The 19,830-nt window shown below is 42.4% G+C and overlaps 2 protein-coding genes across 2 annotated transcripts in view; one reads left to right on the top strand and one right to left on the bottom strand.

The window, feature by feature from the left end:
- Nucleotides 1–16,136: 16,136 nt before the first annotated feature.
- Nucleotides 16,137–19,103, bottom strand: LOC142656993 (uncharacterized). The gene is made up of 2 exons (XM_075832043.1): nt 18,988–19,103; nt 16,137–18,156 (listed from the first exon to the last, which is right to left on the bottom strand). The coding sequence occupies exons 1-2, from the start codon at nt 19,101–19,103 to the stop codon at nt 16,137–16,139; spliced, it is 2,136 nt and encodes a 711-aa protein (XP_075688158.1).
- The window catches only part of ST3GAL3 (ST3 beta-galactoside alpha-2,3-sialyltransferase 3), a 310,879-nt gene continuing 309,315 nt past the window's right edge, over nt 18,267–19,830 (top strand). Inside the window, exon 1 of the mRNA XM_075832627.1 lies at nt 18,267–18,539. The gene's annotated coding sequence lies outside the window, so the exon portion shown is untranslated. The remainder of the gene's footprint in view (nt 18,540–19,830) is intronic.

The following is a 19,830-nucleotide window of genomic DNA, read 5'->3' as shown; positions in this document are numbered from 1 at the left end:
CCCATTAGATGTCTATGAGGGACAGTGTCAAATGCCTTTGCAAAGTCCAAAAACACTAAATCCACAGCGGCCCCTCTGTCTAGGCTTCTGCTTACCTCTTCATAAAAACAAATCAGGTTGGTTTGACAACTTCTGTCCTTAGTAAAACCGTGCTGGCTGTCACTTATAATGCTATTTATTGTCACATAATCCTGTATATAGTCCCTCAATAGCCCCTCAAACATTTTCCCCACAATTGATGTTAAGCTTACTGGTCTATAATTACCCGGCGAAGACCTAGTGCCCTTTTTGAAAATAGGCACCACATTTGCCCTGCGCCAGTCCCTTGGCACTATACCACTCATGAGAGACTCTCTAAATATTATGAAGAGGGGGACAGAAATAACTGAACTAAGCTCTTTAAGAACTCTAGGGTGTAACCCATCTGGTCCCGGGGCCTTGTGTACATTTATTTTATTTAATTTAGCTTGGACCATATCTACATTCATCCAATTCAGTATATCAACTGATATATTAACAGCACTGGCACCGGCTATATCAGCTCCTCAGCACTGGCACCGGCTACATCAGCTGCTCTTTCTTCTGTTGTATATACAGAGCTAAAGAACCCATTTAGTAACTCTGCCTTCTCTTGATCCCCTGTGACCAACTCCCCATTACCATTATCTAGGGGTCCTACATGTTCAGACCTTGGCTTTTTTGCATTTATATGCTTGAAGAATTTTTTAGGATTTGTTTTACTATCCTTGGCCACCTGCCTTTCATTTAGTATTTTTGCTGATTTTATTACATTTTTACAGATTTTATTAAGCTCTTTATATTTTACCACTTTTCTATGGTGTTTTTTTTCATGGCTGTTGTACTTTGCACCAAACGAATGGCACATTAATAAATCTGTCGGAATTTACGACTCTTCGGCCACGCTACTTTTTCTAGACACACTTTTTCAAAACTGTTGTGTGAGACATAAGAAACACAAAATGTCTAAAGCACAGAATACGTTTTGGCGACTGACATGTGCAAAGTTGTTGCTTTTTGGCGCAATTTGCTTCGTATGTCTCCTATGTGTGCAGTCATCTGCCTATTACGTACGAGTGTGAACAGAACTCAAAGTAAAAAGTAAAAGTTAAAAAAAAATTATGTTTCAATCGTTTTTTATTGAAGAAATATGTGATAGACATAGTGACATAATAATCAAGAGAAACATCAAAATCGATAAGAGTCAACACCACCTCACAGTGCGGAGCAAAGCGGAGCACATGCTAATAAATGGCTCAAAAAAGCAAAGCTAAAACCATGTCATGTATTTCGGGTACATATAATTTATTGATTACATTTTATTCACTTTTTTGGTGGGGTAATGGAAAAAACCCTGAAATTTCACTTTTCTTTTTTGCGTCTTAAATTTATACCGTTAACCGTGTGGTATAAATAACATAATAACTTTATTCAGCGGGTCGTTACGATTGCGACGATAACAAATTGATATTGTTTTTCTGATTTATTATTACTTTTACACAGTAAAAACAATTTTTTCCATTTTTTTTACTTGGGATTTTTATTTATTTATTATAAACTTTATAAAACTTTTTAAACTTTTTTTTTTCACTAGGGGACTTTACTATGCGATCATTTGATCGGCTTTTATAATAAACTGCAATACTTCTGTAAAACACGACAGGCATCTGTTAGGCTGGCATGGCCTAACAGGAATTCACTAAAGGAAACACAGTGCCCCTAAATATAATAGCACCATAAATTATGCCCCTGAATATAATAGCACCATACACTGTGCCCCTACATTTAATACCATACACCATGCCCATGAATAAAATTGTGTCAAACACTGTAAAGTAAAGCATCACACACATAGTGCCTCTTGTAGATAGTGCCACTCACAATGCCCCCTGAAGATCGTGCCCCCCATAGAACCCCCAGTAGATCGTGCCCCTCATAGAGCACCCTGTAGATAGTGACCTTCATAGAGCCCTCTGTAGATAGGGCTCCCCATAGAGCCTCTTGTAGATAGTGCCCCCAACACTGCCCACTGAAATAGAAAAAAAAACATGACATGCTCACCAGTCCCCGTTCACGCGCCATCCTGCTGCGATGCAAGGCCTCAATCCAGCGGTCCTAAGGACACGGATACAATTGAGTGCAGGGAAGCGATTCTGGGTTTCCGCTTCAACCTGTTTCTCTGAACCGGCTGTAATTTTAACAACCGGTTCGGGAGAACCTGCCAGATCTGACCCCTGCAAGTAACTTAGTCTTTGTGAAGGGAAGCACATTCTTGTATATAGTGGCAGTATTATAGTAGTTATATTCTTGTATATAAGGAGCAGTATTATAGTAGTTATATTCTTGTATATAGGGAGCAGTATTATAGTAGTTATATTCTTGTATATAGGAGCAGTATTATAGTAGTTATATTCTTGTATATAGGGGCAGTATTATAGTAGTTATATTCTTGTATATAGGAGGCAGTATTATAGTAGTTATATTCTTATATATAGGGCGGTATTATAGTAGTTATATTCTTGTATATAGGGGCAGTATTATAGTAGTTATATTCTTGTATATAGGGGGCAGTATTATAGTAGTTATATTCTTGTATATAGGGGCAGTATTATAGTAGTTATATTCTTGTATATAGGGAGCAGTATTATAGTAGTTATATTCTTGTATATAGGGAGCAGTATTATAGTAGTTATATTCTTGTATATGGGGCAGTATTATAGTAGTTATATTCTTGTATATAGGGGCAGTATTATAGTAGTTATATTCTTGTATATAGGGGCAGTATTATAGTAGTTATATTCTTGTATATAGGGGCAGTATTAGGCTGGGTTCACACGTGGCGGAATTTCACTTAAATTCCGCTGCGGACACTCCGCAGCGTTAATCCGCAGCGGAGTCGTTTGTCCATTGACTTACACTTTAATTTAGCAGTGTTCGTTTAGACGAGGCGTAAAATTCCGCTGCGAAGCATAGGCTGCGGAGCGGAATTTGGTGTCCGCAGCATGCTCTGTCTGTTGCGGAGCAGTGGCGGACTCATGGCGGAATTTCTCCATTGACTTCAATGGAGATTCTAAGTTCCGCAATGAAGTCCGCAGCTGTCATGCACATGTTATGTGTGCTGCGGATCCGTCTTGCTTTTTTAACTTGACATTTCTTCATTCTGGCTGGACCTATGTATTTCTAGGTCTACAGCCAGACTGAGGAAGTCAATGGGGCTCCCGTAATAACGGGAGCGTTGCTAGGAGACGTCAGTAAATAGTCACTGTCCAGGGTGCTGAAAGAGTTAAGCGATCGGCAGTAACTGTTTCTGCACCCGGGACAGTGACTACCGATCCCAATATACATGTATCTGTAAAAAAAAATGAAGTTCATACTTACCGAGAACTCCCTGCTTCTGTCTCCAGTCCGGCCTCCCAGGATGACGTTTCAGTCTAAGTGACGGCTGCAGCCAATCACAGGCTAATAACAGGCTGCAGCGGTCACATGGACTGCCGCGTCATCCAGGGAGATCGGGCTGGATGCCGAAGGAGGGACGCGTCACCAAGACAACGGGCGGTAAGTATGAATTTCTTTGACTTTCACAAGGGAAAGTGCTGTCCCTTCTCTCTATCCTGCACTGATAGGGAGAAGAGAAGTACTTTTACCGCAGTCCGCAGCAGCTAGTCCGCATCAATTTACTGCACATTTTGTGCAGATCCGCAGCAGAATCTGCAACGCAGATTCTGTGCGGCATTGATGCGGACAGTTGCAGAGGAAATCCGCCACGTGTGGTCATGCCCTTATAGTAGTTATATTCTTGTATATAGGAGCAGTATTATAGTAGTTATATTCCTGTATATAGGAGCAGTATTATAGTAGTTATATTCTTGTATATAGGAGCAGTATTATAGTAGTTATATTCCTGTATATAGGAGCAGTATTATAGTAGTTATATTCTTGTATATAGGGAGCAGTATTATAGTAGTTATATTGTTGTATATAGGGACAGTATTATAGTAGTTATATTGTTGTATATAGGGGGCAGTATTATAGTAGATATATTCTTGTATATAGGGGCAGTATTATAGTAGTTATATTCTTGTATATAGGGGCAGTATTATAGTAGTTATATTCTTGTATATAGGGGCAGTATTATAGTAGTTATATTCTTGTATATAGGGGCAGTATTATAGTAGTTATATTCTTGTATATAGGGGCAGTATTATAGTAGTTATATTCTTGTATATAGGGGCAGTATTATAGTAGTTATATTCTTGTATATAGGGGCAGTATTATAGTAGTTATATTCTTGTATATAGGGGCAGTATTATAGTAGTTATATTGTTGTATATAGGGGGCAGTATTATAGTAGATATATTCTTGTATATAGGGGCAGTATTATAGTAGTTATATTCTTGTATATAGGAGGCAGTATTATAGTAGTTATATTCTTGTATATAGGAGCAGTATTATAGTAGTTATATTGTTGTATATAGGGGGCAGTATTATAGTAGTTATATTCTTGTATATAGGGGGCAGTATTATAGTAGTTATATTCTTGTATATAGGAGGCAGTATTATAGTAGTTATATTCTTGTATATAGGAGCAGTATTATAGTAGTTATATTCTTGTATATAGGAGCAGTATTATAGTAGTTATATTCTTGTATATAGGGGGCAGTATTATAGTAGTTATATTCTTGTATATAGGAGGCAGTATTATAGTAGTTATATTCTTGTATATAGGAGCAGTATTATAGTAGTTATATTCTTGTATATAGGGGCAGTATTATAGTAGTTATATTCTTGTATATAGGGGGCAGTATTATAGTAGTTATATTCTTGTATATAGGAGGCAGTATTATAGTAGTTATATTCTTGTATATAGGAGCAGTATTATAGTAGTTATATTCTTGTATATAGGGGGCAGTATTATAGTAGTTATATTCTTGTATATAGGAGGCAGTATTATAGTAGTTATATTCTTGTATATAGGGGCAGTATTATAGTAGTTATATTCTTGTATATAGGAGGCAGTATTATAGTAGTTATATTCTTGTATATAGGAGCAGTATTATAGTAGTTATATTCTTGTATATAGGGGGCAGTATTATAGTAGTTATATTCTTGTATATAGGAGGCAGTATTATAGTAGTTATATTCTTGTATATAGGAGAAGTATTATAGTAGTTATATTCTTGTATATAGGGGGCAGTATTATAGCAGTTATATTCTTGTATATAGGAGCAGTATTATAGTAGTTATATTCTTGTATATAGGAGGCAGTATTATAGTAGTTATATTCTTGTATATAGGAGCAGTATTATAGTAGTTATATTCTTGTATATAGGAGCAGTATTATAGTAGTTATATTCTTGTATATAGGAGCAGTATTATAGTAGATATATTCTTGTATATCAGGGGCAGTATTATACTAGTTATATTCTTGTATATAGGGGCAGTATTATAGTAGTATATTCTTGTATATATGGGAGCAGTATTATAGTAGTTATATTCTTGTATATAGGGGCAGTATTATAGTAGTTATATTCTTGTATATAGGAGCAGTATTATAGTAGTTATATTCTTGTATATAGGAGCAGTATTATAGTAGTTATATTCTTGTATATAGGAGCAGTATTATAGTAGTTATATTCTTGTATATAGGAGGCAGCATTATAGTAGTTATATTCTTGTATATAGGAGCAGTATTATAGTAGTTATATTCTTGTATATAGGGGGCAGTATTATAGTAGTTATATTCTTGTATATAGGAGGCAGTATTATAGTAGTTATATTCTTGTATATAGGAGCAGTATTATAGTAGTTATATTCTTGTATATAGGAGCAGTATTATAGTAGTTATATTCTTGTATATAGGAGCAGTATTATAGTAGATATATTCTTGTATATCAGGGGCAGTATTATACTAGTTATATTCTTGTATATAGGGGCTGTATTATAGTAGTTATATTCTTGTATATATGGGAGCAGTATTATAGTAGTTATATTCTTGTATATAGGGGCAGTATTATAGTAGTTATATTCTTGTATATAGGAGCAGTATTATAGTAGTTATATTCTTGTATATAGGAGCAGTATTATAGTAGTTATATTCTTGTATATAGGAGCAGTATTATAGTAGATATATTCTTGTATATCAGGGGCAGTATTATACTAGTTATATTCTTGTATATAGGGGCAGTATTATAGTAGTTATATTCTTGTATATATGGGAGCAGTATTATAGTAGTTATATTCTTGTATATAGGAGCAGTATTATAGAAGTTATATTCTTGTATATAGGGGCAGTATTATAGTAGTTATATTCTTGTATATAGGGGCAGTATTATAGTAGTTATATTCTTGTATATAGGGGGCAGTATTATAGTAGTTATATTCTTGTATATAAGGGCAGTATTATAGTAGTTATATTCTTGTATATAGGGGGCAGTATTATAGTAGTTATATTCTTGTATATAGGAGCAGTATTATAGTAGTTATATTCTTGTATATAGGGGCAGTATTATAGTAGTTATATTCTTGTATATAGGGGTCAGTATTATAGTAGTTATATTCTTGTATATAGGGGGCAGTATTATAGTAATTATATTCTTGTATATAGGGGGCAGTATTATAGTAGTTATATTCTTGTATATAGGAGCAGTATTATAGTAGTTATATTGTTGTATATAGGGGGCAGTATTATAGTATATATATTCTTGTATATAGGGGCAGTATTATAGTAGTTATATTCTTGTATATAGGAGCAGTATTATAGTAGTTATATTGTTGTATATAGGAGCAGTATTATAGTAGTTATATTCTTGTATATAGGAGCAGTATTATAGTAGTTATATTCTTGTATATAGGGGCAGTATTATAGTAGATATATTCTTGTATATAGGGGCAGTATTATAGTAGTTATATTCTTGTATATAGCGGCAGTATTATAGTAGTTATATTCTTGTATATAGGGGCAGTATTATAGTAGTTATATTCTTGTATATAGCGGCAGTATTATAGTAGTTATATTCTTGTATATAGGGGCAGTATTATAGTAGTTATATTCTTGTATATAGTAGACAGTATTATAGTAGTTATATTCTGGTATATAGGGGCAGTATTATAGTAGTTATATTCTTGTATATAGGGGCAGTATTATAGTAGTTATATTCTTGTATATAGGTGGCAGTATTATAGTAGTTATATTCTTGTATATAGGTGGCAGTATTATAGTAGTTATATTCTTGTATATAGGGGCAGTATTATAGTAGTTATATTCTTGTATATAGGAGCAGTATTATAGTAGTTATATTCTTGTATATAGGAGCAGTATTATAGTAGTTATATTCTTGTATATAGGGGGCAGTATTATAGTAGTTATATTCTTGTATATAGGAGCAGTATTATAGTAGTTATATTCTTGTATATAGGGGGCAGTATTATAGTAGTTATATTCTTGTATAAAGGGGCAGTGTTATAGTAGTTATATTCTTGTATATAGGGGCAGTATTATAGTAGTTATATTGTTGTATATAGGAGCAGTATTATAGTAGTTATATTCTTGTATATAGGGGCAGTATTATAGTAGTTATATTCTTGTATATAGGGGCAGTATTATAGTAGATATATTCTTGTATATAGGGGGCAGTATTATAGTAGATATATTCTTGTATATAGGAGCAGTATTATAGTAGTTATATTCTTGTATATAGGGGGCAGTATTACAGTAGTTATATTCTTGTATATAGGGGGCAGTATTATAGTAGTTATATTCTTGTATATAGGGGCAGTATTATAGTAGTTATATTCTTGCACAAAGGGGCAACATTTCTGTTTACTGAATCAATAAGTGACTTTTTTCAGTTTAGGTAACTATAATGTCAAGTGTAGAAGGTGAGACCAAAAAGCTCATTATCCATGGAGAAATGGAAAATTAGTGACGACATTCCTGCAGCTTATCATGTTTATATGTGCGGCGCAGAGTCTTATTGCATGGTACCTGGTGTTGGTGTCAGCGCGCTGGCTGGTCACTCATTAGTTACAATCAGTTGTATGGAGCCATATAATGTAATCTAGGATTTATGGCAGGATGAAGGGAAAAAAACTCAAACACAACTAAAGTGTTAGGTAACAAATCCAATAAACACACAAGTCTGTATACTGGAGTCCAAAACCTCCTGAATTATGTGGATTTGTGACATTGAAAGGGGCCTCCCACTTATAGGCGCTGCCCAATCTACATATTTGGCAGCATTGATGATGAGGGGAGAGTTTGGCACTGATTCGACCCTCAGGTACCTGATATTTATTATTAGAAACAATTATTTTTGGTGTTAAATAAAATCACATGTGATAAATGTGTATCATGCTGCAACCGCTCTGCAGGGACCGTCCTTGGGGGTGTCAAACTGGGCAACTACCCAGGACCCCATTTCCTACAAGTTCCCAGAGGATTGACCCACATGAGCAACATGAGAGTGGAGCGGGAAGAAAACCCATTCAATTTCACTGTTGGCTGTAGATTGAAATTAACCGTAAAATGACCCATTATTACTTATCGATGTATGCTGGTATTATTTGGAAAATGCAGCAGGGCTGGGATGAGAGCAGGGCCGGCGTCAGCACCCAGCAAACCCGGGCAAGTGTCGGGGCCCACTGCTCTTGTAGGGGCCCACCCGGCCGCTGGCTCCTTTACGCCGCCCACCTGATTAAATGAACTGTAGCCGTCCATAGTCTGCGGCGGCAGATTGCAGAAGAGCAGAGCGGAGGCCCCGCCTCTCGCATCCATAATAACCTAGCTTTGCGGCGCTATGTTATTTTGGATTCGAATGGCGCCAAGTGCCAGTGAGAAGACAGTGACGGGAGTCGGGACCGTTCAGCTCGTCGTGGGACCGTGTTAGGTGAGTTTGTTTTCATTATTTTTATTGGAGCAAAGGCACCAAACTGGCCAGTGACACAAACCTGTGATCTAAAACTTTCACATGGGGGCAGAAACTGGGGAAACTTGACTTTTACATGGGAGAACAATAACGGACTAACTTCTATATGGGGGTATGTATGTAAGTAGCAGGCTTAGATGCAGGGCCCCAGCAGACTGTAATCTTATACTGTATAAGATTTCTGTCTGCTGGGGGCCCTGTATCTAAGCCTACCTTATGGTAGGCTTAGATACATGGTCTAGACAGTATCACACATTGGCCCTGTATCTTAGCCTACCACAAGTGTTAGTAAATTTTTGTGTGTTTGTGTTTTTTTTACAGGTTCGGTCGTTGGACTACGTCAGATTCGAGGACGACTTCGATGACTGCTTTTTTTATTTTCAATAAAATGGTTAACGAGGGTTGTGCGTTTTTTTTTATTTCAATAAAATATTTTTTCTCTGCCCTTGTATTTTCTTTTAAACTTTTATTACTACCGCTTCAGTAATGGCTACTGGCTGATTGACAGCGTCCATTACTGAGGCAGGGCATAGTGTTAGCCGATGCAGAGGCTAACACTAACCCCTCCATTATTACCCTGGTAACCCCCACCATCAGGGGTGCCGGGAAGAGCCGGGTACAATCTAGTACACGACCATCTGTAGTGACGGCCGGGCACTGGGGCGGCTGCAGGCTGGTATTATTAGCCTGGGAAAGGTCAGAAACAGTGGCCTTTCCCACCCTTATAATGCTAGGCTGCTGCTGCTGCTGCTGCTGTGTTGTGTCTGGCTGGTTATGAAAAATGGGGGCCAAACACAACACAGCAGCGGCAGGCAGCATTACCAGGGTGGGAAGGGCCACTGTTTTCCCAGCCTAATATTACCAGCCTGCGGCCGCCCCAGTACCCGACCGTCACTACAGATGGTCGGATGCTGGATCGTACCCGGCTCTTCCCAGCACCCCTGGTGGCGGTGGGTACCGGGGTAATAAAGGGGGTTAGTGTTAGCCTCTGTACTGGCTAACACTAAGCCCCACCTTAGTAATGGAGGTTGTCAATCAGACAGCGGCCATTACTAAGGCAGTAGTAATAAAGTTTTATAAAATACAAGGACATAGAAAAAATATTTTATTGAAATAAAAAAAAAAAAACGCACAACCCTCATTAACCATTTTATTGAGAATAAAAAAAGCCGGCATCGAAGTAGTCCTGGAATCTGAAGTAGTCCAACAACCGAACCTGTAAAAAACACAAACACACAAAAAAAAAATAGTAACACATAAAAAGGCAAAGCAATTACATACACACACACACACACACACACACACACACATTTTTTTTGAGAGGTGGACGTATGTTAGTACAAGGTTACTTACTGCTGGGGCCCTGTATCTAAGCCTATCATGTATGATACAGTATGCTGAGACAATGCATCCAATTCTATCCAGCAGTGTAGCTTATAGGAGACTTAGTCTTATAGATACGCGGTCTCTAAAATGTATGAAAAAATTTATTTATTTTTCGGGGGAGGGGGGTAAATATATGTCTCGGGGCTTGTGCCCCTGATCTTTTAAGACCCTAGCAACGCCCCTGGGCCTAACTAATATATGGGGGCACAAAGGAGACCTAAAAAATATATAGGGACACAATGAGCGACTTACTAATATATAGTGTCACAACTAATATATGGGGGCATGAAAGAGAACTATTCTTTAGGGGCAAAAATGGGACATTACTACTGTGTAGGGAGTAGAAAAGATGGCACTAAAACGGAACCATAACTATTTTCTTAAAGGTCTCCATTTTTTGGGGGGTTGGTGCCCTGTAAGGGACTGTATAGGTGGTATTAGTAGAGACAGTTTATCAACATCACGTTTACCTCTTATTCCTCCAGGTATTGAAATACTGAAGCCTACAGATACCGGGTCTTCCAGAAATCACAACCTCCATGTAACAGGCACATCAAGATTGACACATCGCAGAAACGATCTGGATTCATTGGCCCATGACTTCCATGTGACTGGTAAGTGATCCGCGGTTACATCCTTCTGCCATTATGTTTCTGCCTTTATACTGCAGCCGCTCAAGTTGCACAACATAGGGGCCCACTAAGGTTCTGTCGCCCAAGGGCCCACATAAACCTGGAGCCGCCCTGGATGAGAGGTAGGTATAGTAGGTAGATGCCTAGGTCGCCATTGTGTGCGAGGTGAAGGAGCACGATTTATACATAATAAAAATGTTGTCTTGTTCTGATAAATATTTATAGAGAAAAGGTGGAGACATATATGAACGCACAGACATAACACGCATGCACAGCAGGTCAAAACATATTGTTGGATGAATCAGGACCAATAGCTGCCAGCGGAGCGATTATCCATCCAACAGCGATTATGCTGAGCTTTAGTAACCAAGGGAAGGGAGGGCGCAATCTAAAACCCCTGCCCTGGGCACCAAGAGAGCTTGTCGCGCCCCTGAATTGCCATATTAAAATGGATTGTTCAGGGCTAGAAAAACATGACTGCTTTTTTCCAGGAACAGCGCCCCACCTGTCCATAGGTTGTGTCTGGTATTGTAGCACGGTTTCTATGAGTTGAATGAGGCTGAGCAGCAATACCACACACAAATTGTATTATTTGGATATACTGCATACTATTTGGGCACTATATGGTGATATAATGTGTGTGTATATATATATATATGTATATTTTATTTATATTTTTAATGACGAGCGGGAAGGAGGCCCAACATTTTGTTGCCCAGAGCCCTATTTCTGTAAAACCAGCCCTGCCTAACAGTAGTAATAATAGTAGAGGTAATAACAGTAGCATCCTTGGTGGTAGTAGTATTAGTTATAGGAGTTGTAGTAGCATCCTTGGTGGTAGTAGTATTAGTTATAGGAGTTGTAGTAGCATCCTTGGTGGTAGTAGTATTAGTTATAGGAGTTGTAGTAGCATCCTTGGTAGTAGTAGTATTAGTTATAGGAGTTGTAGTAGCATCCTTGGTGGTAGTAGTATTAGTTATAGTAGTTGTAGTAGCATCCTTGGTGGTAGTAGTATTAGTTATAGGAGTTGTAGTAGCATCCTTGGTGGTAGTAGTATTAGTTATAGTAGTTGTAGTAGCATCCTTGGTGGTAGTAGTAGTATTAGTTATAGGAGTTGTAGTAGCATCCTTGGTGGTAGTAGTATTAGTTATAGGAGTTGTAGTAGCATCCTTGGTGGTAGTAGTATTAGTTATAGGAGTTGTAGTAGCATCCTTGGTGGTAGTAGTATTAGTTATAGGAGTTGTAGTAGCATCCTTGGTGGTAGTAGTATTAGTTATAGGAGTTGTAGTAGCATCCTTGGTGGTAGTAGTATTAGTTATAGGAGTTGTAGTAGCATCCTTGGTGGTAGTAGTAGTATTAGTTATAGGAGTTGTAGTAGCATCCTTGGTGGTAGTAGTATTAGTTATAGGAGTTGTAGTAGCATCCTTGGTGGTAGTAGTATTAGTTATAGGAGTTGTAGTAGCATCCTTGGTGGTAGTAGTAGTATTAGTTATAGGAGTTGTAGTAGCATCCTTGGTGGTAGTAGTATTAGTTATAGGAGTTGTAGTAGCATCCTTGGTGGTAGTAGTATTAGTTATAGGAGTTGTAGTAGCATCCTTGGTGGTAGTAGTAGTATTAGTTATAGGAGTTGTAGTAGCATCCTTGGTGGTAGTAGTATTAGTTATAGGAGTTGTAGTAGCATCCTTGGTGGTAGTAGTATTAGTTATAGGAGTTGTAGTAGCATCCTTGGTGGTAGTAGTAGTATTAGTTATAGTAATTGTAGTAGCATCCTTGGTGGTAGTAGTATTAGTTATAGGAGTTGTAATAGCATCCTTGGTGGTAGTAGTAGTATTAGTTATAGGAGTTGTAGTAGCATCCTTGGTGGTAGTAGTATTAGTTATAGGAGTTGTAGTAGCATCCTTGGTGGTAGTAGTATTAGTTATAGGAGTTGTAGTAGCATCCTTGGTGGTAGTAGTAGTATTAGTTATAGGAGTTGTAGTAGCATCCTTGGTGGTAGTAGTATTAGTTATAGGAGTTGTAGTAGCATCCTTGGTAGTAGTAGTATTAGTTATAGGAGTTGTAGTAGCATCCTTGGTGGTAGTAGTATTAGTTATAGGAGTTGTAGTAGCATCCTTGGTGGTAGTAGTATTAGTTATAGGAGTTGTAGTAGCATCCTTGGTGGTAGTAGTATTAGTTATAGGAGTTGTAGTAGCATCCTTGGTGGTAGTAGTATTAGTTATAGGAGTTGTAGTAGCATCCTTGGTGGTAGTAGTATTAGTTATAGGAGTTGTAGTAGCATCCTTGGTGGTAGTAGTATTAGTTATAGGAGTTGTAGTAGCATTTGTGTAACTAATGTGTAATGCCCTAGTAAGGATTTCCTAATGATACCAGAGAAGGGGCAGGAGTGTACCATGAGAGCGGCACATGCCCTGTAATAATAAAAATCCCCTCTATAAAGAAGAGGGGGGCACAGATTCTGCTGGGGAATAAGTGTATGTATGATGATGATGATGATGATGATGATGAGGATGAGGATGAGGATGATGATGATGATGATGATGCCGGCTCAGTCGTCCGCTGTAGTGCACAGGGTTAATCCCAGGCAGGGGGAGCTCTACAGACCTGTAATGAAATTCCCTGTCAATAAGCTTCTTTGTGTCTTGGACCTGACAGTGACTTGTGTGTCTCCTCAGTCCCAGGATTATGGGTTGGGCCGAACTGCGCAGAACACGTTAACTACTTCAAAACTGGAGCTACAGTACCCGACGTCCGGCCGCTCTGACCCAAGTGATGCCAACCTAGACTTTAAGATAACACTACAGTGACCGGGTACATGACTAGAGTTATCACAGTGCAGGATCCCAGCGGACACAATGGAGCTTATTTATGAAATTCGGCGCAAAATTTGAGTGGCTGCCAACGGACGGTAACACGTGGCCGCTAAGATTCCCTCACCTTTTAAACCGAGCATTAGAGTCTGATTGGTTACAACGCCTCCAATTATTCCTTAAAAACTGCACATTTTATAATTTTTTTCCCCTTTGGCCGAAGCCCCTCCCCCAAAGATCGATAATTTATTGCAGAAATTGACGCAAATTATAGTGTAAGTCTATCCCTGCTCATAGCTGGCATAGATTGGATTTTCTGCCGCATAGACAGGCAAAGATGCAACAAATTTATTAAGAGACAAAATTGAGATTATTTTACTCCAGTTCAGTTTAGGACTCCAATCTTAATAAATTCTTGTTGTGTTTCAAATGCTCTCAATTTTCAATATCACTGCTTGCTGTTAGTGAATAGCAATATTCAATATACATTCAGAGGCTGAGAAATTGTACAGACCTAATACTTCTCATAACTGAGGGTTTGTTACAATTGCATCTGGCCTAGACAATCCTAATGTCAGCTAAACAGCCTGGACCCCAGACTTTTTACCAGAACGGATACATTATTAAACCAGTATCAAGACACAAATTAACCATGACAATAAGACTAAACTTGCAGAAAAAAATAAATAAAAAAATAATATATATATATAAGGTTTCAGTTTTTTTGTTGGAAACAATAACGCTATTGATTCTGCAAAAAAACAAAACAACGTAAACCTGACGGAACAAGGACAAACGGAAACCTTTAGCAACATCAGCATAAAATTGAAATCAATGGTAAATGGAAGCTACGGTTTCCGTTTGGTTTCCGTTCATGGGTTCGCTGACTGAAAGGTCTGATGGAACCCATGAATGGAAGCCTGACGCAGATGTGAACGAAGCCTTAGTCACCCTATCACCTACCGAGCCTGGAGGAAAAGTGCAGAAACACAAAAACATAGAAAAAATATTATCCTATTCTATCTCTCACATCTATAAGGTGGTGCTATGAATGGACATAAACACTGCTAAAGGATAGTCCGAAAAGTCTAGACAATCCTCTGTGATCTGAACCGCCTGCACTCTAGACTGCTACATTTTATCTGCACTGATACAACTGTAACACACTCTCAGCTATGAGCAGTTTTAGCTCTGTACAGGATAACAGCTTCTTAAAATAAAACCTAACCCAAACGCAAAAATTGATTGGTAGACTACATGACGAAAATGTCATCAAATTTATCGAAATGGCACATGTAGCATAATAAATTTGGCGCGGCATGCTGGGCATGTTAGATGCCTCTCTCCCAGTTACTCCACCTTCTGGCTGCCATACATATACTCCAAGTGTATATGTCAGAGCGGAGGGATGAGCTGTCAAGGTGCAGAGATGAGCTGCCAGGGTGCAGAGATGAGCTGTCAGGTTGGGGGGATGAGCTGTCAGGGTGCAGAGATGAGCTGTCAGGTTGGGGGGATGAGCTGTCAGGGTGCAGGGATGAGCTGTCAGGGTGCAGGGATGAGCTGCCAGGGTGCAGAGATGAGCTGTCAGGTTGGGGGGATGAGCTGTCAGGGTGCAGGGATGAGCTGTCAGGGTGCAGGGATGAGCTGTCAGGGTGCAGGAATGAGCTGTCAGGGTGCAGGGATGAGCTGTCAGGGTGCAGGAATGAGCTGTCAGGGTGCAGGGATGAGCTGTCAGGGTGCAGGGATGAGCTGTCAGGATGGAGGGATGAGCTGTCGGTGCAGGGATGAGCTGTCAGGGTGCAGGGATGAGCTGTCAGGGTGCAGGGATGAGCTGTCAGGGTGGAGGGATGAGCTGTCGGTGCAGGGATGAGCTGTCAGGGTGCAGGGATGAGCTGTCAGGGTGCAGGGATGAGCCGTCAGGGTGCAGGGATCAGCCGTCAGGGTGCAGGGATCAGCCGTCAGGGTGCAGGGATGAACCGTCAGGGTGCAGGGATGAGCCGTCAGGGCGCAGGGATGAGCCGTCAGGTTGGAGGGATGAGCCGTCAGGGTGCAGGGATGAGCCGTCAGGGTGCAGGGATGAGCCGTCAGGGTGCAGGGATGAGCCGTCAGGGTGGAGGGATGAGCCGTCAGGGTGCAGGGATGAGCCGTCAGGGTGCAGGGATTAGCTGTCAGGTTGGAGGGATGAGCCGTCAGGGTGCAGGGATGAGCCGTCAGGGTGCAGGGATGAGCCGTCAGGGTGCAGGGATGAGCTGTCAGGGTGCAGGGATGAGCTGTCAGGGTGCAGGGATGAGCTGTCAGGGTGGAGGGATGAGCTGTCGGTGCAGGGATGAGCTGTCAGGGTGCAGGGATCAGCTGTCAGGGTGGAGGGATCAGCTGTCAGGGTGCAGGGATGAGCTGTCAGGGTGCAGGGATGAGCTGTCAGGGTGCAGGTATGAGCTGTCAGGGTGCATTGATGAGCTGTCAGGGTGCAGGGATGAGCCGTCAGGGTGGAGGGATGAGCCGTCAGGTTGGAGGGATGAGCCGTCAGGGTGCAGGGATGAGCCGTCAGGGTGGAGGGATGAGCCGTCAGGGTGGAGGGATGAGCTGTCAGGGTGGAGGGATGAGCCGTCAGGGTGCAGGGATGAGCCGTCAGGTTGGAGGGATGAGCCGTCAGGGTGCAGGGATGAGCCGTCAGGTTGGAGGGATGAGCCGTCAGGGTGCAGGAATGAGCCGTCAGGGTGGAGGGATGAGCCGTCAGGATGCAGGGATGAGCCGTCAGGATGCAGGGATGAGCCGTCAAGGTGCAGGGATGAGCCGTCAGGGTGGAGGGATGAGCCGTCAGGGTGCAGGGATGAGCCGTCAGGGTGCAGGGATGAGCCGTCAGGGTGGAGGGATGAGCCGTCAGAGTGGAGGGATGAGCCGTCAGGGTGGAGGGATGAGCCGTCAGGGTGGAGGGATGAGCCGTCAGGTTGGAGGGCTGAGCCGTCAGGGTGGAGGGATGAGCCGTCAGGGTGCAGGGATGAGCCGTCAGGGTGCAGGGATGAGCCGTCAGGTTGGAGGGATGAGCCGTCAGGGTGGAGGGATGAGCCGTCAGGGTGCAGGGATGAGCCGTCAAGGTGCAGGGATGAGCCGTCAGGGTGCAGGGATGAGCTGTCAGGGTGGAGGGATGAGCCGTCAGGGTGCAGGGATGAGCCGTCAGGGTGCAGTGATGAGCTGTCAGGTTGGAGGGATGAGCTGTCAGGGTGCGGGGATGAGCTGTCAGGGTGGAGGGATGAGCTGTCAGGGTGAAGGGATGAGCTGTCAGGGTGGAGGGATGAGCTGTCAGGGTGCGGGGATGAGATGTCAGGGTGCGGGGATGAGCTGTCAGGGTGGAGGGATGAGCTGTCAGGGTGGAGGGATGAGCTGTCAGGGTGCAGGGATGAGCTGTCAGGGTGCAGGGATGAGCTGTCAGGGTGCAGGGATGAGCTGTCAGGGTGCAGGGATGAGCTGTCAGGTTGGAGGGATGAGCTGTCAGGGTGCGGGGATGAGCTGTCAGTGTGCAGGGATGAGCTGTCAGGGTGGAGGGATGAGCTGTCAGGGTGCAAGGATGAGCTGTCAGGGTGCGGGGATGAGCTGTCAGGGTGGAGGGATGAGCTGTCAGGGTGGAGGGATGAGCTGTCAGGGTGCAGGGATGAGCTGTCAGGTTGGAGGGATGAGCTGTCAGGGTGCGGGGATGAGCTGTCAGGGTGGAGGGATGAGCTGTCAGGGTGGAGGGATGAGCTGTCAGGGTGCAGGGATGAGCTGTCAGCGTGCAGGGATGAGCTGTCAGGGTGCAGGGATGAGCTGTCAGGGTGCAGGGATGAGCTGTCAGGGTGCGGGGATGAGCTGTCAGGGTGCGGGGATGAGCTGTCAGGGCGCAGGGATGAGCTGTCGGGGTGGAGGGATGAGCTGTCAGGGTGCAGGGATGAGCTGTCAGGGTGCAGGGATGAGCTGTCAGGGTAGAGGGATGAGCTGTCAGGGTGCAGGGATGAGCTGTCAGGGTGCAGGGATGAGCTGTCAGGCTGGAGGGATGAGCTGTCAGGGTGCGGGGATGAGCTGTCAGGGTGCAGGGATGAGCTGTCAGGGTGCAGGGATGAGCTGTCAGGGTGCAGGGATGAGCTGTCAGGGTGCAGGGATGAGCTGTCAGGGTGCGGGGATGAGCTGTCAGGGTGCGGGGATGAGCTGTCAGGGTGCGGGGATGAGCTGTCAGGGTGCAGGGATGAGCTGTCAGGGTGCAGGGATGAGCTGTCAGGGTGCAGGGATGAGCTGTCAGGCTGGAGGGATGAGCTGTCAGGGTGCAGGGATGAGCTGTCAGGGTGCAGGGATGAGCTGTCAGGGTGGAGGGATGAGCTGTCAGGGTGCAGGGATGAGCTGTCAGGGTGCAGGGATGAGCTGTCAGGGTGGGGGGATGGCTCTGGGGGGCACAGACTTCCTCTGCTTCAGCTGCTGCTCTGTCCCCTCATTCTCAGTGATAAAGAAGCGGTTGATGTGTGGCGGAGGGGGCAGAGGACAGGAGGTGTGCGCTTACACTGGGAGAGCAGCCACAGGAAGGGAAATGCTTGTAGTGAGCTCCCGAGTAACACAAGAGATGGATTAGTATGCGTCAGCTGCCTGGCTGCCTTTCAATGCTGCCTTTCTGTGCTGCTGCCCCCCTCTACAGCTGCTAACTGGGGACCCCAACCCCAAATTTCTCATGGAGGACTAGAGACAGCAGTGTGTGTGTATGAAAAAGCTGAGACCAAGGAGAGCGGATCAATGGGAACTATGACCACAAGGTAAGGACCCCAGATCATGACCCCAGGAGCGGTGGAGTGCAGCAAGAAGGGGACAGAGCAATAAAGTTGTGCCATTCAATCTATCTGCATTACTAAAGTAGAACCCTGAGTATTGTTACATTGTATCTTTTTCTATAATCAGCTGGTGGGGGGCATGTCATACAGGAGAAGCGGCAGCCGGGACCTCATGACAGGATTTTGTATACAGTGAAACCTTTTTTAGACGACCACCCAAATTTTCATTGAAAAGTGGTCCTGTGGAGAGGCGATCCCCTCAGGGGAGAGGCCAGTATGCATACAACATACTGCAATAGTGCTGGTCTTGGTATTGGGGTGGTCTTGTCTCTTGGAGGGGTCTCATTGCATTTTGTATGTGATATTTGTGGCTTTCTTGTGTATTTGATATTACATTATGCGACTTCGTTCTTTCACATTTTTCATCTGTTACATTAAGCGATTCTGATCATTCCTAATGATAATGTCTAAGACTCCGTTCACACGTGTTGGATCAGATACAGATTTCAGCGTGGATTGTGCGCCAAAGTATGAAAATCTGCATCTCATGCATGCGAATTGAATTTCCACAACCCCGTGCACATGCTACAGAAAAGTCCCGCGTTGAAATTTGGCCGCACTATAGGAAAGTAAATCAGCCGCAGAAATAAGTAGCGTGCTAATTATGTCTGCAGCTTCCGCACGGAAAAGACGAGGATTAACCCTATTAAATGACCACAAACATCCGTGGCAAAAATCCGACAATGTGCCTTCATTTCTGCCTTGGAAATACAAGTCGGATTTAATGCCTACAAGTGAACGGAACCTTAAAGGGTAACTAAACGTTCAACAAACTTCTGACATGTCATAGTGATATGTCTGAAGTTTGGATTGGTGGGAGTCCGAGCACGGAGACCCCACCAATCGCTTAATCAAAGTGCTCAGACCCCACCAATCAAAACTTCTGACATATCACTATGACATGTCAGAAGTTTGTTGAACGTTTAGTTACCCTTTAATGTCAATAGGTAACAAAATGTATCGATAAAGATGTATCGCATATCTGTAATGTTAGTTGGCGCTCGTTTAATGGTGACTACCGAGGCGTAGGTCGGGGGCCAAATGGCAGAACGGTAGGCAGATACATACATTCCAGGGTGTGTGAATTTATGCAATCTCCAACCTATACTACTTGAAAATATTTTTGTTTTATTGTTGCTCGGTATGAGCAATTGCAACAATTATCACATATTGATCATTATGTCGGGGCGCCACGGCGACATACGGCCTGCGATGT

This window comes from Rhinoderma darwinii, chromosome 7 (genome assembly GCF_050947455.1).
Source record: "Rhinoderma darwinii isolate aRhiDar2 chromosome 7, aRhiDar2.hap1, whole genome shotgun sequence".
Lineage (NCBI taxonomy): Eukaryota > Metazoa > Chordata > Amphibia > Anura > Rhinodermatidae > Rhinoderma > Rhinoderma darwinii.
The sequence above is the reverse complement of the archived record's forward strand: the minus strand, read 5'-3'. Positions and strand labels throughout refer to the sequence as shown.